A 24230-nucleotide genomic window follows, 5' to 3' on the forward strand; every position below is an offset into this window, starting at 1 on the left:
TGCCCTATAGGGCTAGCTTCCTTGAACATCATGCCCGACTTTCCAATAAGTCTTTACTGCAATGATGTGGGAGTTTGCCAAGTCAGTATCCCAGCTGTGGACAGCACTGTTTCGATCTGGTTGGATCTCTTCAGCACAGCCTAGGGAAAACTGACTTGGCAGAGGTGAGATCGAAACAGCGCTGTCCACAGCTGGGATACTGACTTGGCAAAACCCCGCATCATTGCAGTACAGGCTTGTTGGAAAGTCGGGCATGATGTTCAAGGGAGCTACCCCTAGAGGGCAGCAAACAGAGGCACAGTTTCCTTATTTACATCTTGGGAAACAGATTTGCATATTTTTCCCATAATCCCCCCAGTGGAGCTTAAATGGCTTTTTGTAAGACTCCACATGCCTGAGAATGTGGTCTCTCCTTAGCGAGTGACATTATCCCCATAACCTATACAAACTGTAGCAGCATGTTTTGGTATTGCAGCAGTGCCCCACTGAAGTCTAAGGAGCACTTCAGTACCTACACCCACCGCTACAGTGTGTACAGTGAGGGAGAAGCAAGGCTCTCGGAATTTAGACGTAAAACCCAAACTGCAACCCACGGCAAACAGGGAGTACTTCAAAGATGCATTCTCCATAGTTTGTGATCGTATACTAAGTGTATATGACATCATACAGTTCTGTTCTGCACAGGGGCTCCACTCACCTTTAGTAACTAAGCTCCAAGTTATTTCATTAAATTACAGAACAAACTCTCAGATACTGTCCGTCTCTAGAGACCCTGAAAATCTGAAGACTATACCATGCAATGATAAGTCTCAGCATTTAATATATAGTATTCATTCCATAAGTGGGGGATTTAAAGGACTGCTCACCCTAAAATACAGGTTACCTTCTATTAAACATCTAATAACATTCACAAATCCATATGTAGATATCAAAGAACTCAAGAAGGAAGAAGATTTTGCCAAATGTCTAGTGCCCAATTGGGATTCCTGGGATCCATCAAAGAGAATGACTCTGAGATCCTGCACAGGACGTATCTTCAGTAAGGTCTACCATGGTATTTGTGAATCAACCCACATGACATAGACCCCAGATCTCTACTGTTGACCCTAATGGCTCATTATTGTGTTGAAACCTAGACACATGGGTCTGACTCTCAAAGACAAAGTCTAAACAATATGTGAATGTTACAAGATGACATCACATTATAGATCTCCTTGTATTTTAGGGGTAGGGGTCCTCTAAACCAAGTTACACAGTGAATGAACCACTTCAGCTTGTACAGTGACCTGACATGTGGTTCAATGAGGACTGGAGGTAATTTGTGAGATTACACCACACCACCCCCTGCAGGTGTTTGCAGAAAGGAGGCAATTGCTTCATTCCGTACCCTTTATCTTCTCACCTGCCGTTACAAAACAGTCAGGATTACTACATAATAGTCTCTCTCTGCTTTGGTGTGCAGGTTTATAGTTCCAGTGCATCCAAACCTTGATCCCCTGCTAAGTGAGCGGAGACTGTGTGTATTGTCATCGGGTGTGAGAGGTCGGGAAGTGTAGGTCTGGGGTGTGGCTCAGTCTATTCACATATTATGTATTATATTTATAGATTATATTTATATAAATATTTCCTCTATATACAGTCAGGAGGTATCTTTACTCTGGCATCATGAAGTCGTTGCAGCCAGCGAATGGTCAAGTTCGGTGCTGTCGCAGTCGGAGTCGTCGTACAGAACGACATTCTGTAAATGGAAAAACAAGTTATTTCTTTGGTATACTTTCCATTATTTATTAAGTAGAAATCACATAATCTGATATTCATTGCATGTGATATGTTGTTGAGAGGGGTCATTCACATAAAGGTTATCCTCCACTGTCTTTGGTATAATGATGAAACATAATATAACGTGAACTTCCTTAGGGCCTTATTCACATGTCTGTTTTTTCATGCCAGTGGATGTTGTCAGTGTTTTCTACTGAAAGCACACGAATGTATTTATTTTCTGTATGTGGGCGTGAGATAATGGCCATGTTACTTGCATGGTGAGGAAAACTTTCTAACCATGGAAAAAACTGTATCAGAAGAGTTAACCCAATTTGGCACCAGACATGTCCACCATTTCATAAAAATCTTTTGTTAAAGTGTTACTTGGATTTTGTTTTACGTTTTGTTATTGAGTCAAGGAGTGTTTGGTGAACATTTTTGTAATATACTTTATCAACCTATCTAACTTACTTTTAATAGAAAACAGTCTGTAAAGTTCCCATTGGAAATGCTCTAAGTAAGCATCGCAAGGGAATCTGTCCCATATACCTGTACTCAATGCAGCATGTAGAGTCCAAATGGCAATGGTCACTTCAAATGGCTGTATCTCAGGTATACCACCTATATAAAGGTCACTGGTATCATATGAAAGCTGAAATTCTACATAAGCTTCAACACTGTCTAAAAAAGGCCTGTAGATATCACTAGATTTAAAATACAGTTAGGAATGTGATTTTTATATGCAGCCTCAACTGCTCTACATAAAACTCACATTTCTGACTGTTTTTAACTAGGTTATTTTATAGTTAGTGGTGCAGTCTTGGCTGAGAATCCCAACTTTCATATAATACCAGAATACACCATTATTATAGGTGGTATAAAACTGGAGATACTGCCATTTCAAGTAAACATCCATACAAATACTACATCTCTACACAGAAGCAATATACAGTCCTATGAAAAAGTTTGGGCACCCCTATTAATCTTAATCATTTTTAGTTCTAAATATTTTGGTGTTTGCAGCAGCCATTTCAGTTTGATATATCTAATAACTGATGGACACAGTAATATTTCAGGATTGAAATGAGGTTTATTGTACTAACAGAAAATGTGCAATATGCATTAAACCAAAATTTGACCGGTGCAAAAGTATGGGCACCTCAACAGAAAAGTGACATTAATATTTAGTAGATCCTCCTTTTGCAAAGATAACAGCCTCTAGTCGCTTCCTGTAGCTTTTAATCAGTTCCTGGATCCTGGATAAAGGTATTTTGGACAAACAATTCAAGTTCAGTTAAGTTAGATGGTCGCCGAGCATGGACAGCCCGCTTCAAATCATCCCACAGATGTTCAATGATATTCAGGTCTGGGGACTGGGATGGCCATTCCAGAACATTGTAATTGTTCCTCTGCATGAATGCCTGAGGATTTGGAGCGGTGTTTTGGATCATTGTCTTGCTGAAATATCCATCCCCGGCGTAACTTCAACTTCGTCACTGATTCTTGAACATTATTCTCAAGAATCTGCTGATACTGAGTGGAATCCATGCGACTCTCAACTTTAACAAGATTCCCGATGCCGGCATTGGCCACACAGCCCCAAAGCATGATGGAACCTCCACCAAATTTTACAGTGGGTAGCATGTGTTTTTCTTGGAATGCTGTTTCTTTTTGGACGCCATGCATAACGCCTTTTTTTTTATAACCAAACAACTCAATTTTTGTTTCCAAAATGAAGCTGCCTTGTCCAAATGTGCTTTTTCATACCTCAGGCAACTCTATTTGTGGCGTACGTGCAGAAACGGCTTCTTTCTCATCACTCTCCCATACAGCTTCTATTTGTGCAAAGTGCGCTGTATAGTTGACCGATGCACAGTGACACCATCTGCAGCAAGATGATGCTGCAGCTCTTTGGAGGTGGTCTGTGGATTGTCCTTGACTGTTCTCACCATTCTTCTTCTCTGCCTTTCTGATATTTTTCTTGGCCTGCCACTTCTGGGCTTAACAAGAACTGTCCCTGTGGTCTTCCATTTCCTTACTATGTTTCTCACAGTGGAAACTGACAGGTTAAATCTCTGAGACAACTTTTTGTATCCTTCCCCTGAACAACTATGTTGAACAATCTTTGTTTTCAGATCATTTGAGAGTTGTTTTGAGTAGCCCATGATGCCACTCTTCAGAAGAGATTCAAATAGGAGATCAACTTGCAATTGGCCACCTTAAATACCTTTTCTTATGATTGGATAGATCTGGCTATGAAGTTCAAAGCTCACTGAGGTTACAAAACCAATTTTGTGCTTCAGTAAGTCAGTAAAAAGTAGTTAGGGGAATTCAAATCAATAAAATGATAAGGGTGCCCATACTTTTGCACCGGTCAAATTTTGGTTTAATGCATATTGCACATTTTCTGTTAGTACAATAAACCTCATTTCAATCCTGAAATATTACTGTGTCCATCAGTTATTAGATATATCAAACTGAAATGGCTGTTGCAAACACCAAAATATTTAGAACAAAAAATGATTAAGATTAATAGGGGTGCCCAAACTTTTTCATAGGACTGTAAATGTGAACAGAATTTCCCGTGTAATAGCTGAATTAGATGGTTACTAGGAAGAATTTTACAGTCTGTTTTCTATTAAAAGGAAGTTAGATAGGTTAATTGAACATATTACAAAAAAGTTCACCAAACAACGCTGACACAATAGCAAGAAAATATAATAAAATGGGAGTTACACTTTAAGGTCAGCTTTGTCTTTGTGCTTCATGTCCCTTTTCTTAGAAACATAGTTTTAACCTCAATAGATGAAGGTGGGAACAGCTTACTTATATCTGGCCTGTAAAGAATGGGCATACAGATGTATATTGATATGTGCACATAAAATCAGGGTCACATCTCACCTCTCCAGCGGTTTGTTCATTGCTGAGCTGAGATTTCACCTTCTGGACAACAGCCTCTTTCTCAGAGAGCCCATCAGACTGGGTCAGAAGATCCAATGGAGGTTCTGAGCTTTGAGAAACAAGATCTTCAGAGCGTTCATCGGGGCGCTCATCTGTATTGGTGCTGAGCACATCTGGGGTGACACTATGGGAAAGATCTGTGGTGTTCCCTTCTTCACCATCTGACAAGTTCTCTGAGCTGGGAGATTGATGTTGAGACATCTCTGCCTGCCACCTGCACAGGAAGACCACATACAATGAATGACGGTTCAATGGGTATGTGAAGGTGAAGTTAAAGGGGTGGTCCAGGACCTCCTAATAGATGGGCAATACTTAGGTTGGGTCATCAATGTATGATCAGTGGCTGTGATATAGATAAGACTGTCTATGGTACTGAATTTCAGCCCTGCTCACTTGAAATAGGCCGAGCTGCAGTACAGTACTGTGCCCACAAAACAAATATAGCAAGAACTGAAGCCCTCTTATTCATTTGAATGGTTGAGGTCCCAGTGGTCAGACCCCCTCCGGTCATACGTTGATGGACCATCAATGATAGGCCATCAACTAAAATCCCTGTACAACCTCCTAGTCCACTGGCGTTGCTTATCTTATAATATACTTTCTGTCAATGTAATTGATTCTATATTTAGCATTATTTCCAGATCTCAAATATCATATTTTAAGTTGACGACCCACTACAGTGATTATATTAAGGAAGTGGATTATTAGCTATTTACTAATACACCATTATTAGATCTACCCCTATTTTTTAGCAGGAATTAACATTTATGGGAAATCCCGACCTATCCCAACATTTATCAGTGATTTATTGTATAGGTGATAAATGTTAGATGTATGTGACATCATTATAATTACTATCTTCATGTGCTGTGATGTCACAGTATACACAGTGATCTTTTGTGTGTGCAATATCCTTGTGCTATTATGTCATAATGGGCATTATCTCTGTACTGTGACATCACTGTGTGCATTATCCCTGTACTGTGACATCACTGTGTGTACTATCCCTGTACTGTGACATCACTGTGTATATTATCCCTGTACTGTGACATCACTGTGTGTACTATCCCTGTACTGTGACATCACTGTGTATATTATCCCTGTACTGTGACATCACTGTGTGTACTATCCCTGTACTGTGACATCACTGTGTGCATTATCTCTGTACTGTGACATCACTGTGTACAATATGTGTGTAAGGAAGACCAAAATACTGATCAAAAGATTTCTCAAATTTTGAGACTGGCTACCTGAGGTAGATTGTAGAATGGGGCCACAATACAAGTTTTGCTAGGGGACCCCATGATTTCCAGTTATGCACCTGGATCGGGTGCGAAATGCTGGGACCTCCACTGACTGCTAAAATGGTGAACCCCAGTCCCTGAACCCTGCAGCTGGACAAATGCAGGTAGAAATAGTATGAATGATGGCGGTCAATCATGTACACTGCCACTCCATTTAAAGACTATGGTGCAGATGGATTCAGCTAAGCACAAAAGGGAATAAGCACTGGGGTCCCCCACTCTAGTGATTGAAAGGCATGATAACCCCACCAACCTAATATTTATCATGTATCTAGTGGATAGATGATAGATTGGAATATTCATTAACTAGCTATTTTAGATTGAGAAGAAATTCTTACTGTTGGATATAATATTTAGATGCCATTTTAGGCGAATGGATTACTCACAGAGGATGTTGCAATGCATGTCACCAAATAAACATGGAATATCCATGGTAGAAAAACTTACCTCTGTCTCCTCTCCAGCTCCAGTTCACTATCCACCTCCCCCTCTTCCTCCTCTGATGATACGCCTCGTTTCTGGGGGACAAATAATTCTGTCATATATCACACTACTACTGAATATTAATAAGCCTGTGTGGAAAATACAAGATAATAGAAGATTCCAAGAGTTCTCCTTTTCTCTGCTTGCCTGTAATAACATTGCATTCTGACATTGTCGGAGTATGTCATTACTATGCAGATAAAGGCCCAATCTATCACTGTAGGTTTGCTACTGCTACAGTTATTGCCCTTGGCATGTTTTTGATCTCATACTTGTTTGTGCCCTCCTGTAAGGTTTATGATAACCACAATTCTAATACCAAATTGTGAGCAGATTTGTATGGTTTTGACCCACCAAGTTGACGTCAAGACTGGTGTCTCAAGCAAAATTGGATAAGTACGACTGATATTTTATATTGTCTTATCATAGCCCAAAAGCTGTTATCCTTAAGGCCATAGCCCCATGTTGCAAAAATGCAGCATTTTGACCACAGCAAAAAAACACCACATATTACGCGTACGTTAAATGCAAGGTGAATGGGATTCATTTTAGAGATAGGTGTCGGATCCACATCTATCAGACATTTATGGCCTATCCTGTGGATAGTGGGAAACCCTTTACATATTTTTAGTTCTCCTTAGATATTTTTATGGATTTATTAATAATACTAATATTTTATTTATGCAAGCCGACTTTATTCCATTCCCTTCACTATATGATACCTTCGAAATTCTGTAGTACATTAAGGTATATCTGTGATGTTAACTGTATGGTTAATATATAAGTATACTGTAGTTTAATGTTACTGCATTTGCACATTTAAAGGGAATTTGTCATGTTGACCTAGAACACTAAACCATTGCCTAAATTATTGTACTGACTGTGTTTCATTCTTCTAATGTAGATTGCGAGCCCCCATATAGGGCTCACAATGTACATTTTTTTCCTATCAGTATGTCTTTTTGTATGGGAGGAAATCCACGCAAACACGGGGAGAACATACAAACTCCTTGCAAATGTTGTTCCTGGTGGTATTGGAACCCAGGACTCCAGCACTGCAAGGCTTCAGTGCTAACCACTGAGCCACCATGCTGCCCCTGACTGCTCTTCATTCTGTTCACTGGACTAGTTTGAACAAATCTTCCCATTTTACAGTATAAGATTTTTACCTGGCTTCTAGTGACAGCAGCTCGGTATAGCATTGCAGCTGGCGTCAGGTGTTGTCCCCCTCTAGCTGATCTGCTCCCGGTTGCCCTCCCAGATGGTGATTCTGGGCTTGGCGGTCCAGGTAATGAACGAACTGGAGAACATTCTGCACTCTGGCTCTCTCTACGAGCCTCTGCCTCCAGAGGGGTGCACAGCAGATCTGGACTGGAAGAAGACAATGGATGCGGATCACGTGGAGGTGGCTGACTTTGAGGCGTTGGCTCAGGAGTCACAGCTGCCCTCAAGTTGACCATGTCTTTTGCTTTTCGGTAACGTGGCTTTCCGCGGCGGCCTCTTCCTGGAGAGGGAGGCAATTTCTGGCAGCCAGTTGGAGTTGATGGAGACAAGACAGAGTCCCCTTTGGGTAGGAGGGCTTCAGATTTCAAGATGTCTGGTCTGTAACCAAGAAACTATATTAATGATATGCATGCGATATGGAAACCCAATATACACTCAAAAAGCCTCCAATGATTTATCTGCCATGACTATCTAATGTGTTACCTCTTTCCATGTGGAGACAGTTTCTGTGGCACATTTCGTTTTTTAATAAGTTTTTCCACAGTACTCGATGGCCGAGGTTGCTGACGCAGGATGGCAGGATATTTCTTCTCAAGGATTTGTTCTCTCCTGCAAAAAAACCCCAAGAACTTAACAGATCGATCACGTAGAAACACTTGTGTAATATATACAGTACTTACTGCTACTGCACATGTTACCAAAATGTCTCTCGTTTTTATTTAAATGTTCTTGAACGGAAGTCTATAAAAATAGTAAAAATTAAAAATGTAAAAAAGAAAATGAGACAGTTAAGGTGGCCAAACACCTTCAAGGCAAACTTGTCTATATATCCAAGCTACGTGTTTCATGCTACGAAGAACATGGTCAGGTTCATGTATATAATTTTATAAACCTGACAAAGAGCTTCTCCGCACTAAACATGTAATTCAGATAAGCAGACCTAACTCCATTACACTTGCTGGGTCTCTCCTTCTTGCTCATTGCCGGCTAAAGCACCCAGCTTTCCCTGGATGGGATCCATCTCTTGCACATTTTGCAGGATAGTGTTCGAGCAACTCACTACAGATGTTTACATTGTATACAGCGACAGCTAGAGATGACCAGATGGAGCCTGACACATCACTGCAGTGTATCACTAAGATGACAGAGCACCATACAATGATATGCTGGTCCCATGGGTTCACTAAAATGAGGATGCTTACAACCATACTGAGTGACTTGTATACCGATCGCAACCATTTTCACACACAGACCCTCCTCGCTTTACTCAATGCAACTGTTCAGAGAGGCGATAACTCACAATAATGTTTGGATTGGGTGTTTGTCACATGAAGACAAGACACAATATGTCCATAATTCATTTAGGATGGACTGCAGTAGCATAGAAAAAACTCTGTCTAAAAGTGAAGCCCAAGATTAAAGGGGTTGTCTCATTTCGGACATTGATCACCAAGATATGTCACCAGTGTGGATCTCCATTAATCGGACTGTGGCACCAATTGATTGCTTGAACTCTTCTGTCTGCTCGACTTGGCTTTCTACTGAGTCCACCACTTGGGCCAACCTTTTTACTATCTCCAGAAAAATGTGAGCAAATCTGGAAAAAGCTGAAAACGGCGCAGTCCTTTGTTAGCACTACTAACAATTCATTCTTAAAGGGATTTGGAATAGCCTTCCTGTGGCCGAATGGGCACTCGTGTAAGAGGCCACAGGGAAATGGCTGACAGACACTTTTGGATGAAGATGCGGCTGGTGACGTGGCGAAGAGGCGACCGGCAGAAGAAGACAGAGGCGTCACTGAAGAGTTTTCGGACAGCACAGTGAAATTTTTCAGGAATGGTGTCGCGGATAAGAAAAAGAATGGTAAGAGAAGAATAGCCTTTCTTATGGCTATTCCTACGTGTTCGTCGCTAAAAAAGGGATTCTAATGATAGAAAGCTAAAAAAGGGATTAAGATTGTTAGGCTACACAGTGGTTGTACTCTCGCCATCTAGATATGGACAGTCTTTCCTGAGACAACTCCTTTAAAAGGGTTTATTCACTACTACAGCTTCTTGGCATGTCTATCTATGGGATAGAGGATAGGTTGCAGAATGGAGGTGGTCCCAGGAGCTCACGAGAATGCATGGAGACTGGTGGAGATAGCTGATGTTCACCACTGAGCTACCTTCAGCAGCTCCATAATAATGAATAGAGCAGCCTACCTACATGACTGCAACTCCATCCAGACAAGGTGCACAGCACTCCCATTCTCGTGTCCCCAGTGGTTGGACTTCCTCTGTTCTACAACTTATCTCTTATCCTGTGGATACGTTGCATTCATGGACAATCTCCTTCAAATTATCCCTAGTCAGTTATGTTTGCTACTCACCTGAGCAACTCCCTCTCCTTTAGCTCTAGCTGCAGCATGAGTGAATTCAGTTCCACGTACAATGTGTTAGCTCTCTGTAACTTGCGCTCGTAGTGTTCTCGAATATCCAGGGCATGTCTGTAAAGAAAGGGAACAAGTAAATTTGCCACTGTCCACCCATATAATAAATACACCCATTTCTTGGAACCTTTTTCACAGTTGTCCTAAAATCTCCTTGGATAGCTGGACACCCGGGAGTTTTTCTTGGTTGGAATAAAATAACCTTATAATAACCTAATTTAGAAAGGTAACTCCAATCCATAAGGGCCAATGAGCTTTTTTGTAATTCAACGCATAACACATAATAGATCCTAAATACAAGCGACGAGATCCAAAGTCAGCTCAAAATGGGGCTTTTTGTGGGAGCTTTGGGGCTTTACTGTATTAGGGGCCCAAAATAAATCCTTGAGACAAGGGACTAGATCCAAAGTCACCCCAAAATAGGACTTTTTTGGTTGGAACCTTGTGGCTTTGCTATATTAGGGCCCCATTATTGCATCAGTGATTTTCACCTCCTCTGGCAGGCCAATGAAACCTCGTGTAGGCCATTAGTTTTGTATTGTAAGCAGTTATTGGAGGCTTACCGGAGCTCCTCACGACGTCGTGATATCAACTCCTCTTCTAGACGCTGTAAACAGGTCCCTTCTGATTTTATTTTCTCAAAATGGAGCCGTACTTCATCTCGCCACTCCGCCTGAGATAACAGCAAAGCAAATGTTTGCATGTTCCTGGCACAAAGTACTCGACTGCTATCTAAATTGTAGTCTTATGTTTTCCTACTGAACCCATACAGCCAATGTTACTGGTTACTAGCTTCCCTTCTTAGCGTGCCATTAATAAATTTAATATTTTTTAGACCTAATAATTTTTTGTAATTCCTTTGGGTTCTAAACCTTTTTAGACTAGTACTATATGGAAACTTTATCCTTACGACATTCTCAAAAAGCTGAATGAAGTTGACTACAACTTTTACGTGACCCAATGTCAGCACATTTCAGTACAAGAAAATGTGAGTAAATTAAGATTTAGGATAGATATTATTAGTAAAACTCTGTTTAGGACTGAGCCTATATTAAGGTCCAGGTTAGTATTTGGGAAGACCACCAGTATTACCTTCTTTAATAATTCAGGTGAAAGAGAGGAGTCACCTCTGTAAAAAGTGATCTCTGGATCTCATAGGAGAACAGAGGACTGGGACAATTTTAAGGGCTCTCTCATCCAGGTTCCATTAATAGTAATGGTTGGTCTCCAGATCTTCATGTTATAAAATGTAAACCTCTAGATTTGGAAGAAAAGATGTATACAAAATTTAGCAGAGGTAAAAAACAAAAAGGGACCTTTTTTTGGTGGTAATTTTATAGAAAATGAGAGTATTTTAGTGACTAATACATCTGCCTATCTATCTATACATAAAGTAGGCAAAATAAACCCTATCATAGCCCATTATAGTGGCTACTTTCCTAAGTAGGAACCTATGCGGTGACCAGAATACCCAATGTAGTACAAGAAAGTGTACACATTTTCTCTGCCTTTATTATTATTTGTAAGACGTATAATTCTATACATACTGCCGACGTACACCCTTGAAGATACGCCTGTTCTTAAGATGCTCAAAAATCTTTGATAGCTTTTCCGACCATGGATATATTTACATGCTTGGTATGGCCAAGTGTGCATGTGTTCTGAATCGGAAGAGGAGGTAAGCCTCTGTCATATACCAGTGATGGCTTATCATGTCCATTAATACAGATTTGGTATTAAAATTCAAGAAGCCCCCAATATCTATCCTCCAATATCATCTGTCATGGAAGTATCTTGAGGCCTACATAGACATAAGGCCTGGTTCACAACTGCGTTCAGTATTCCGTTCAGGGAGTCTTCTTGGGGACCCCCGAAACAGAATACCAAACGCACTGACAAGCGGTGAGCACTGAAAGCACACGGACTCCATAGATTATAATGGGGTCCATGTGTTTTCCAAGTGGTGTCTTCACGAGTCATGCAGAGAGGAAAGTAGTTCATGAAGTACTTTTCTCTCCACATGTTCTGTGTGGACACTGCGCAGAAAACACACGGACCCCATTATAGTCTATGGGTCTGTGTGCTTTCATAAGCTCTCTGCTGGTCAATGTGTTTAGTATTCTGTTCAAGTGGTCCCCAAGCAGACTCCCCGAACGGAATACCGAACGCAGATGTGAACCAGGCCTACGATCTTTGGGTGCTTCCACCAAATTTGCAGGTTGGGCAGCTTTGCTCTTATGTGTATGAGCAATTGGGCACCTTTACAAAGAACATGGGCCACTCCCTGCTGACTATTCACTCACCTGAGACTGGAAGTAAGTTTCCTGTGGGGTGGATAACACATCAGCAGAGGCAATATCTAGGTGCAGCAGAATTTGCCTAAATGAAGGTCGATTCCTTGGTTTGCTGTTCCTACGAGATTAGATAGGAAAAATTGATCAAGAAAAAATCGAAGTCTATTTATAAAATTCACGCATTTATGTTTGATGACTCTAATGTTATCCATGAATATTAAGATACCAAAGAATCAAGCAGCAGATCTGAAAAGCAAGGGTAAAGAAGATCACGTAAGCTCTAGCTGAGCGAACAGATGTTACATGTACAGGCCTATGCCCAGACAATGTTCATTCTATGTGTGGGCATTGTAGTAATTGTTATGAATGCAGAAAGCTTAATGAATGCCCCCGGGTAACAATTAATGTCCTTGGGTATGGAATAATCTTTTATTTATGCCAGGGAATTCTCTCCCGCTATGTGAAAAGATGATATGTTCCTTCACAACATAAAGAGATACACACTCATGTTAGCTTTAACCTCAGATTCTGTATTAACGCATAAAAAAGACTAGGAATAGACATTTGTAATGTCGAGCACTAACCAGCACTGTCGTAGTAGAAGCTTAAAGCCATCAGGACAGCTTGATGGTACAGGAAGATGCAGACTATTGCTGCCAACACCCCAAATAATAGCCGAGGAGTCCACATCTTTATAGGGTATCTCCCCAGTCAGTAGTTCCCAAAGCACCACTCCAAAAGACCTAAAAATAAAGATAAACACTTCATCACCTATCACATAGGCATCAATGATTAACATAAAATGCTAACCATAGCATGTGATCACTTAAAGGGAACCTATCATAATGAGCATGTAGTCCAATATAGAGCAGGAGAAGCTGAGCACATGGACATACAGATTTGTTAGAAAAGTTCTAGTAAAACCTGCTATTTACTGACTCAAATCTCTGCTCACACTGGGGTTAGGAGTCCAGTGGGTGGTCCTACTGGGGGGGGGGGGGGATGCAGCAACTACTGGAAAATGTCAAAAAATTAAATGGTCAAAGTTTTTGGGTGTAGTATATGCTATGTGCTGGGGAAGGGGAGTGGGTGTTTTGGTTGTCTGTCTGCCCCTTCCCTGAGCTTGAGGACTGTTTTTTTTCCCACACTTGGAATTCAGCCTGGATGAATATAGGGGATCTGCAGTGCTCCTATTAACCCCTTCACGACGGAACAGGAGCACTGCAGATCCCCTATATTCAGTAGACCGGGCACTTTCAGACACAGGGATACCTAATGTGTTCGTGTTTCACAGTCATTTTCTACTTTTGTATGTATTCTAGGGAAAGGAGTGATTTAGAACTTTTTTTTTAAAGCTACCTTTCCCCCCCCACACACACACACTATTTTATGGGAGATTCTATGCATTGATATTGCAGCTGGTCATAGACCCCCCCACCTCCTAAAAAAAAATATTTTTTTTTTTCTGACTCGAGTATAAGCCGAGGAGGGCTTTTTCAATACAAAAACTGGGCTGAAAAATTTGGCTTATACTCGAGTATATACGGTATATGAAAAATATATATGAGATATCTAGTAGTTATCAAACATTTTCTGAATATCCAGTTAATAATCCAGTTATAGTACACTACAGATAACTTATTCTTATACATGGGATAATCTGTCTCCATATACAACTCCACAGCAGATATGAGGAAATCTTGCACATTCTCCATTGTGTCCTGTAGTAATTTGTTTAAGGAATTTTCCATTATTTTCTCTCCTTCTCTACACTAAATTTCTGAGCCTAAAGCCGATGCTTCATCCTCTTTACATCTTTGCTCTTGTAAGAACTTGTAGGAGAGAGTGGTTCAATAAGTCAAGGTTGTGAAATGGATTATCATTTATGATCTCACCAGCGGAGAAGCTACCGGGTAAATCCTTGCAGAGTGCTTTGAGTGACTTTGTGTGACATATAACCCATTAGAGAAACAAAGGATATGCGCTCAATGATTCTTCTCTCTCTTGTGCAGGGTCAGTAGGACAGGTCTCTCGGGGACAAGGGAGATGCAGCTGCTTTATGGATTTATTACTTGCTTTTAGTTTTACCCGTAACCTCTAACCTGAATGCAGCCATTATTGTTGGCATGTCACAATTCAATGTATGAAAACCTTTCTTCATGCGTATAACAATATCACCGTTTTAGATGAAAGATTGACAGAAGTCCATGTCATGAAAGAGCCTTCACATCTCTGATGACACCAGGGTTGTATGAGTATTTTATGTGTTCAGCTAGCGGGTTAACCATTACATGGTAAAAAAAAACCCCAAAAACTAAAATGTGTGTATATATATATATATATATATATATATATATATATATATATATATATATATATATATGTCAGACTAAAGTAAATCTTATGATTATTTCCAATCACTGTTAAGTCACTTACACTGAATATGAGTACAAGCCTAGTTATACTATCTGCAATATCTGATAAACTATTGAAACTCTATAGGGTGGAATATATTCATGGGGTGTCCATTATTTAAAGTGTAAATAATAGCTTCATATAGTGATATAAAATGCATGTTTTTTTTTTTTTTTATCAAGATGCAGTACTAATGAACAGCCAGTAGATGGTGCTGTGTGCTTTCTTTTCTCCATATTAAGCACAACAACAGTCTGAAAGCAGGCCATGATGATCACAGCTACAGTATGGCATAGCCTCACATATATTAATGTGATAATGATCTGTATATAACAATTTTCATAAATTATGTCATATGGTTTATGCTTCTAAAAATCAGAATATGATAATTCATGTGGTTTTGCTATCATCGCTGTCTGTATATTTATTTAAGGATACAATCATGGGCAAAAGGGAGTGGATAACTTGATTCTGTTGAGCAACAATGGGGCATCACAATCAACAGCTGAAGGATGAGCTTGGGATGGGTAATACTATGCAGAGTGTTTTCATCTGAAAATAAGTGTATTCTGGAGCATATTGTGATGGCAGAAAGTTTAAGGGGTCTCTGTGGCATATAAAAGTATATCACTTAAGTATATAGAAGATTCTATGGCAGTGGTATGAGAAAAGTGGGGACGTGATGTGGAACTTCTGTCCACAGAGGAATGGGAGCACAGAGTGGCTTCATGAAGAAAGATGTCCATCAATGTAGCGCAAAGACGATCACAATTGTTCTTGGTTTGCAGAGTGTTTACAACCCCTTTAGACATTCAGAAAATGGGAATTATTACGGATACATACTGTGCTATGTGTAGAGGAGGACAAGCTGGTATCATCCATAATGTTCTGGACTTGAGCACCAGTGGAGATATGGAATAACGTGAGAGAATAGACATATAGGGTCTATGAAGTGACTGCCAGAAACATCTAAGGTGGGATTGTCAGGGTGCAAAAGGAGATCAGATGCAACATTTGGCCATAACTAAGATATTGCATCACGTAAGAAAAGTAATAGCAAGACACTGGTTGGATCTGACCCTGCCTACAATGAACAAAGTTATTAAAGGGGTTATTCGGCCCCAAATTGATTTTTCCTGTCCATAGGATAGGTCATCAATATGTAGTCTCTGGGTGTACAGTACTTGGACCCTACGCAGATCAGCTCCTGCAGCAGCCTCCAGGTGCTGGAAGCTGTTAATGGATGGGCCCTGTTTGCAGCACCGCTCCTATACCAGGAATAGGAGCAGCGCTGAAGCCTTATCCATTGCTGCAACAGCTGATCTGTGTGGTGTAGGGGTGGGACCCCCACAGATCACATACTGATGATATCCTATGTGTATTGAAGATCTATCCTATGATGATCTATCCTATGAAAAAAATCAATTAGGGGAAGGAAATCCCCTTTAAAGCCATTAATGAAACAATAGGAATGGAACAGAAGGTATATATGAAGAGAGGAGCGATGCAGAAGTTTGAGAAACAATGGGGAAATGTATAGAATATCCAGGACTGGAGCCTGTGGATCTCCTGCAAAATAGACTAATTAATTTGAAGGGCAGGGGGCTGCTTCTTGGGGGGCTTGAAGATAGGCATTGAGAATGCTATGGGAGAGAATTTTCCAGCTGCCGGTGAGACATTTGGTCTTAAATCGTAGGGACAAGGTTATAGGGCGGATATAGGGTGAGCTATGCATGGGGGGTGGTTGGGGGATTTGGGGGATGTTATGAGGTTGTAAAATTAATAGCTTTACTGTTCTTGAATTGACTGTATGTGAGAGCAGAGGTAGGATGTACAGAGGTAGTAGTCATAATGGGGTCTAGTGCCCAGGCATCCCAAATGTCCCTCACCCACATAAGATGACATCAGTATTATATATGACACATGGTGGATATGTTTTTAGGACAGACTAATACACATTTGGATTGAGGTCCAGGAGCTCAAGATGCGTCTCTACAACAGGGTATAAATCCCCATTCACTAACAATGCACATTTGAAAAGTACAATGTAAAGACTGTCACAAATCAGTATATACATGTTGTATACTAGTTTGTACTTCTAGCTGTCTGCCGCATTATCCTCTGTGATTATTGAGAAACCGAAATCCAACATTCTGGGCTGACAAATCCTTGGTTTTAAAGATTTGTTCATAATTCAGACAGATTGAGTATACAGATTAATATATCCATGTAGGCAGGTTGGCCGGGGGAGGAGATGCCAGCTCCAGATCTTGCGTATTTTACAGTAAACAATCCAACTCAACTACATCACTCAGCTGATGGCGCTGCTCGCTAAAGTAGCAAAAATTTTAGAAAATAAACTATATAAGATTCTCTTGTTCTCTCCTAAGCCCCAAAAATGGAAATCCACACCAGCCTGTTATAATATATTTGTCAGGCGACGGCGTCCATTCCCAGTTCTTCATTCTGCTCTGACCACTTTCACTAAAAGTGGCAAGCAATGCCCAAAACAAGAGATGTGGTGCTTCACTGGCACAATAAAGGGACGTGGGGCAAAGATGTGCCACAGTAACACCCATCTATGCCAGAACACTGACCGTCTTTGCTCCAGAAAACTAACCCAACTGAATGTATATGTATATACTGCACTATTTAGTGACGCACAGCATGGCAGAAGCCCACTGAACCCCATTAGAGTCAATCAGGTTGTCAGCATGCTGGCGTCATGTCATGTAATGGATCAATCCCCTGCTTGCTTTATGCATTTTTGTTCCTAGGATGGAATGGCAAAGCCTGGCACAGATTGGAACCCAGTCTAATGTGCTCGAGGCGTTATGAACTTGACCAATCCGGCATATTGGATGTCAACATTCCTAATGCAGGAGATAAGTCACAGCCAGAGGCATCTGGCACCAACTTCTTCTCTTCTCCCCAGTGAAATAAACATACAGCTTTCACCCACAGCTATCTTGTGTGTATGACTGTCATTACTATTACTATTACCGTTACTATGTGCGCTCTCCTTTTGTTTCATTGTGTGCCATTTTTTATGATTACCAGTTTCCTGTAAAATGCTGCATAATAAGCTTCTGTTATTGAAGTACAAGTTATTATTATTGTTATTGTTGACTGTCTGCTTCCATGGTGCATTGTATGGACCAGCCACCAGTCTCTGTCCCAGTGCAGTGCGCAAAAGATTCATCTTAGTTCAGGGGCGCTTTAACAATAGGATAAATGGTGCATCTACACTGTGCCTTATAGTAATGGACCCCTCAGCTGACCCAGTATTTTGGATGCTGCCTGACTGACTGTTTTGGGTGGAAGGTAGTGATATCAACTATATCTGTGTCCTGAAGGGACAGATAAAGTTGAATGATGGAGCATGAAGCTAACAGCTCTGACGTCAGTAATAGGAAGGTATTACGAGCACCAAACCAGAGACATCACTACAGCCGAGACTCCTTGCAAATGGGGCAAGGTGAGTATAACCTTTTTTTTGTAATATAGGGGGCATTACCTGGGATTTGCTTGAGGGCACACTATATTGTGTTGGCCTCTTGAGGTGATATTACATTATGTTGTGGGGCTCTTGTGAAACCACTGAATGGGGCCCGCGAACCCTGTCGGAGTTGAAGTGGCAATAATCTGCCCCATCATTTCAGTATCTGTACTGCCTAATATTTTCTCAGGATGTTTTTAGCGCGTTTTTTGATGTGATTTTGTACGCCATCAAACAGCAGATATCAATTGTCGCCTCCATTCTCTCCGCGGCTACGACTCCTGTCCCTCATTATGAGTCATTCTGTAAACCTGATAAAAGAAATCTCTTCTTTGTCCACAGGAATAATCCCATATCAAAGCCATTAGTGATTAATTTTCTGTAGGTTTATTTACAGCTCCTAATAAAATGAGTCATCTCTGTCCTGATTAGTCGGAGCCGGCAGGAGATGAGGTCCCATCTGCAACATGTCCTCGGGAAGATTATTTAGTGCAGACGGGAGCTAAGTGTGTGCGTGCAAGTATGTGCGCCTGTGTGCCAGCAGCGTGGGATCTGATGTGATGCTGCCCTATTAGAAAGGGTCATGCACAATGACAGATGGACACTAATCCCACACCCATCTTGTGGCTCATCTCCATAGTAACACTGCATACCCCTGTGTGCCAATAATAATAATAATAACCCCCTCCCCCTAAAACCTCACCTCCATACACAGAGAACATGAACCGCTACTGGAGAGACAAAGCAAAGACATGTCAGGCATGTGGGATAAGAATGGATGGGATCAAAAGTTAGAGGAAATGTACCAAGAACATATGGTATCAAACACAATACAATACACAGACGATGACAGATGAATTACAGTATAGATAGTATCAGCATAGGGTTCTATTTAGCCATGTAAAATGTTAATCCATATTGCTAATAAGAAGGATTACAGCCTTAGGGCTTATGTACCCTGGCACGAAGCCTGTACCGCATTGCACAATCCATGCCGCCTCTGTGCACTGCCATATTGTCTCCATCAGACTCGGAGCAGCATGCAAGTCTTTGGGGGCATCAATGTCAACTGGAAACCTATGGTCAGAGGGCTCATCTACTGCCAATATTACGACCCCATACGAACACCATTAAGGGGGTGCACCACAAATCAAACATATCCTCAGAATAGGGTATAACTGTCTCATCTTTCATGGGACCCCCATCCCAATCATGATTATTGGGGTCCACAGTACTCTTAATTGGACGGAGTGGTGATCGCATATGGAAGCTCCTATCGATTACTGCCATAGAGATGAGTGGTTTTCTTCAGCAGTCCTATAGAGATAAGCGACACAATACCGTATACAGTATATATGTACAAACGTCTCTCTGATCTTGTGATCGGAGGTCAGAACCCAACATATCAATAAACTGGCATAATGGGTTGGTAGATTCACAGCAATTGGTACTAAAGGGGGAAAGAGAAGATCTATCTCATACAATTCTTTATTCTGTTGGATACTGTACAGCTTGATCCATTGGTTGCCATATTGTTGAGCTATTCTTTGTTTCTGGGGTGGATATCTCTGTACCACTGTGTTGTATAGCGGCATTATACTGCAGCACACTGTGTTTTAGAGCCCCAAGGACTACATATTCCTCTATATAGACTCTATACAGACAGCTATGCCTCATATAAACCTCACTATTGCCATGCCAATATCCTAGCAACCTGCGAAGGGACGATACAGAACACTGCAAGCTCTGCAAGAAGATGAAAAGAGGAATTTATAGGTAGGTGAGGACGCCACCCGGAATGTATACAGGCTGTGATATCCTCTCTGAAGTCTCACCCCAAAGTCTACTGGTTGTTATTGGTTCCCTAAGGGCTCATGTACATGGCTCCATTATACAGATCTGTGATAGTGTGCCCACTGAATGCTATGTGCCGTTGCAATACATCCAACTATCCCCAGGGGTTACGTACCGCGGTGAGAGTACCCCCACCCCTAATGGTAGTTTGTGAGGGTTGTCACCCATCAACTACAATTATACTCTGAGGGTCTCTTATATCTGTGCAAAAAAATAAAAAAAGAATGGTTTCACGTCAGAGAGGCTGTATACAGACACCGGGGGTTCGCTTTAAAAACCCAATGACATGAATGGGTTTTTAAACTGCCTGTCAGGAAGCCGTCCCCAAGATGTTTTTCCTGAGATTTAGACAGGCGGACAGAAGAGTAAGTGTGAACACTGCATAACTCATCTGTCCTGTGCTCAGGCGCTGCTCCCCATGCTCCTCTAGCCTATAGAGATAATGTCAGACCGTCATGTAACGTATGCTATATGACCACCTAATGTCATCTCTGTATGGCAGAGGAGCATGGGGAGAAGGGCCGAAGCCCAGAACAGGTGAGTAACAATGTTTTTATATTTATTCACCTTTCCGGAGGCGCCTCCGCTAATTCTCAGAGTATAATTGTAATTCAGGGTGACAAACCCCTGAAAAAACAAGGGTACGGTTGAACCCAATATTGGAAAAAAGTGTCCGCCTAAGTATGTAGGAGCCACTTGGGGACGTTATACTGGGTGGGGGTCAATAAGGGATCAATACACAGTATTTGGGTCACTATGAGACATTATACTGTATGGAGGCCATTATGGGATATTATACTGTATGGAAGGGCCACTATAGGACATTATACTATATGGAGGGGACACTATGGGACATTATACTTTATGGAGGGCCCACTATAGAACATAATACAGTACAGGGGCCACTATGGCACTGTGGAGGTTTTTATTTTACATATGGCCATTATATTACATGTGGGGGCACTGGGGGGTCCATTACATAATTGTTAACGAAAGCTCCAAACAAAGCCTAATTTTATTATCATTTATAAGTGATTGCTACTTTGGGGGAACTCGGTTGGGAGCTTTTTTTTACAAGGTTGAAAACTACAGATCTGGTGCAGAGAGTGGAGTCCTAGTGGGAGAGGACATGTCCCTAAATCCATTTTCATCTCATTTGCATAAGAATAATAATAAATGCTGATTTACATGAAAATGGAGCTGCAATGCAGAATAAGAAAGTCATCTTTGGATACTATAGAAGCTTCCATACAAGGTCTGTCATTAGTCTGATACCATGTTTCCTGCTGACAGACTCCCTTTAAGGTTTTTGCTTCATCTTGACCAGGGGACCTCAAACTGCGGCCCGCGGGCCACGTGCGGCCCACCAAGCACTTCTGTCTGGCCCTGCCGACAACGCTGGCAGGTGTGCATTTATAATGAAGCTCCTGGGGAGCTCGGGCCAGGCCATGGAGCGCACTTCACTTTACCTATTGGAGGGCACCGCACCCGATGTCTGTGCGACCTGCTCTGCCTCCGGCCCACTGTTTAAAAAGTTTGAGGACCCCTGATCTAGACCATGCTTCATCTAGACCATGAACCCAATCAATATTCTTAGTTCACTAGTAAACCATTTTGGTGAGTCCTGAATATAGAGGTTAATAGTTTGTTGAAATAAAGGATAAAATGTGTTTCTAAAACACCACATGGCACTGCCAACACAGTCCTTCCTGCATGCACCCAGGCCCTTCTATAGCCCTGCACCCCCTATCCTGCTCCACCACACGTATTGGAAAAAATGACTAATATAATTAAGTGGAAACACCAAGTCTTGGGCTCTCTAGACCCTCCACCTGGGCAAACAGCCAGATGTCTGAAATGTTATTTTTCCCCAAGGAGAGGATTTCCAAGACTGCTGCCTGTGAAGAAACTGCTGGCTTATGGTTAAGCAAGGCTTTCAGCGATCAGGATACACTGCATGAAATGTCATTACACTAAGAGGGTTACACAATGGCACCCCTGCTGAAACATACAATAATTGTTTATTGAGTTCCACACTATGTCATCTTGTCTACACGTAACCGTAATCCCTACACGTGTGACACCCAGATGTGACAGAGCAATAGTTTTAAGATATGGGGCAGCTTTTCAAGACACTAAAAAGTGACATAATCTGAATTTGGAGCTCTTACAGCAATCCAGATCCCATAACATAAAAGAGACCCACATCTTGAACCAAGCTGCATGCCAAGTAAATATACGGTATATATATGAGCTCTGTCATAGTATGGAAGCTGTTACATGCATACTGCTGAATGATACAAGATGCCGAATCATAAGGAATCAATCTGTTTGGGGCTTTTATTGATATTTGGGACGCCCCTGCAGTGCATGCTGTGCTCTGATATGTGACGGATCACAGCCATTCCTGTAATACTCTATTAACAATACTAGACAACATCGGGTAGATTACATGGGGGATTATATCCTTGCCAAATGTATGGGGACAAAGTAAAAGAACAGGAAAATGAACCCATGTAGTAAATGGTCTCGTATATCATACTAGTAAGGGAGCGTTCACACTACCGTCAATGTCCGACAGGTAGTGTCCGTGATAAATCTTGCACGGACATTAGCAGCGGACACTAGCTGTGTCAGTGACATTCTTCATTCATTTCAATGGCAATCGGGTGCGTTGTTTTACACTCCGTGCCCATGCTTAAGTGTCCGTTCTTAAACATGTCCGACTTTTCAAGCGGACAGAAAAACCCGACATGACCTCTGAGGGAGGCCCAGCTTTCTCACATTGAGTCCTACATTATGCTGCAAAATTTGTTGGTAGTCTTCAGACTTCATAATGCCATGCACACGGTCAAGCAGTCCAGTGCCAGAGGCAGCAAAGCAACCCCAAAACATCAGGGACCTCCGCCATGTTTGACTGTAGGGACCGTGTTCTTTTCTTTGAATTCCTCTTTTTTTTTCCTGTAAACTCTATGTTGATGCCTTTTCCCATAAAGCTCTACTTTTGTCTCATCTGACCAGAGAACATTCTTCCAAACCGTTTTTGGCTTTCTCAGGTAAGTTTTGGCAAACTCCAGCCTGGCTTTTTTATGTCACTGGGTAAGAAGTGGGGTCTTCCTGGGTCTCCTACCATACAGTCCCTTGTCATTCAGACGCCGATGGATAGTACGGGGTGACACTGTTGAACCCTCGGACTGCAAGGCAGCTTGAACTTGTTTGGATGTTAGTCGAGGTTCTTTATCCTCCATCTGCACAATCTTGCGTTGAAATCTCTCGTCAATTTTTCTTTTCCGTCCACATCTGGCGAGGTTAGCCACAGTGCCATGAGCTTTAAACTTCTTGATGACGCTGCACACGGTATACACAGGAACATTCAGGTCTTTGGAGATGGACTTGTAGCCTTGAGATTGCTCATGCTTCCTCACAATTTTGCTTCTCAAGTCCTCAGACAGTTCTTTGGTCTTCTTTCTTTTCTCCATGCTCAATGTGGTACACACAAGGACACACGACAGAGGTTGAGTCAACTTTAATCCATTTCAACTGTTTGCAAGTGTGATTTAGTTATTGCCACCACCTGTTAGGTGCCTCAGGAAAGTAACAGGTGCTGTTAATTACACAAATTAGAGAAGCATCACATGATTTTTCAAACAATGCCAATACTTTTGTCCGCCCCCTTTTTTATGTTTGCTGTGGAATTATATCCAATTTGGCTTTTTGACAATTCTTTTTGTGGTTTTCCATTGAAGACAAATTAATTGAAGATAATAATACCAAAGAATTTGTGATTGCAATCATTTTCTGGAAGAAAATGAGTATTATCTGACAGAATTGCAGGGGTGCTAATACTTTTGGCCAACACTGTATATCTTTTTTTATGTAGATTGTGAGCCCTATATAGGAATCACAAGGTACTTTTTTTTTGCCTATCAGTATGTCTTTGTAGAATGGGAGGAAATCCATGCAAACACGGGGAGAACATACAAACTCCTTGCAGATGTTGTTCC

General features: G+C 41.4%; 1 protein-coding gene across 5 annotated transcripts in view; it reads right to left on the bottom strand.

Moving 5' to 3' along the window:
- Window positions 1–1004: 1004 nt before the first annotated feature.
- Window positions 1005–24230, bottom strand: part of MAP3K12 (mitogen-activated protein kinase kinase kinase 12) — a 93401-nt gene continuing 70175 nt past the window's right edge. For all 5 annotated transcript variants that reach the window (XM_075265800.1, XM_075265802.1, XM_075265801.1 and 2 more), the window contains exons 6-14: window positions 13043–13201; window positions 12468–12576; window positions 10728–10837; window positions 10105–10221; window positions 8217–8342; window positions 7679–8111; window positions 6474–6544; window positions 4663–4936; window positions 1005–1738 (exon numbers count right to left, since the gene is read on the bottom strand). In XM_075265800.1, coding sequence (XP_075121901.1) covers window positions 1664–1738; window positions 4663–4936; window positions 6474–6544; window positions 7679–8111; window positions 8217–8342; window positions 10105–10221; window positions 10728–10837; window positions 12468–12576; window positions 13043–13201 — 1474 coding nt within the window. In that variant the 3' untranslated portion in view covers window positions 1005–1663. The remainder of the gene's footprint in view (window positions 1739–4662; window positions 4937–6473; window positions 6545–7678; window positions 8112–8216; window positions 8343–10104; window positions 10222–10727; window positions 10838–12467; window positions 12577–13042; window positions 13202–24230) is intronic.

This window comes from Leptodactylus fuscus, chromosome 2, assembly GCF_031893055.1.
Source record: "Leptodactylus fuscus isolate aLepFus1 chromosome 2, aLepFus1.hap2, whole genome shotgun sequence".
Classification (NCBI taxonomy): Eukaryota; Metazoa; Chordata; class Amphibia; order Anura; family Leptodactylidae; genus Leptodactylus; species Leptodactylus fuscus.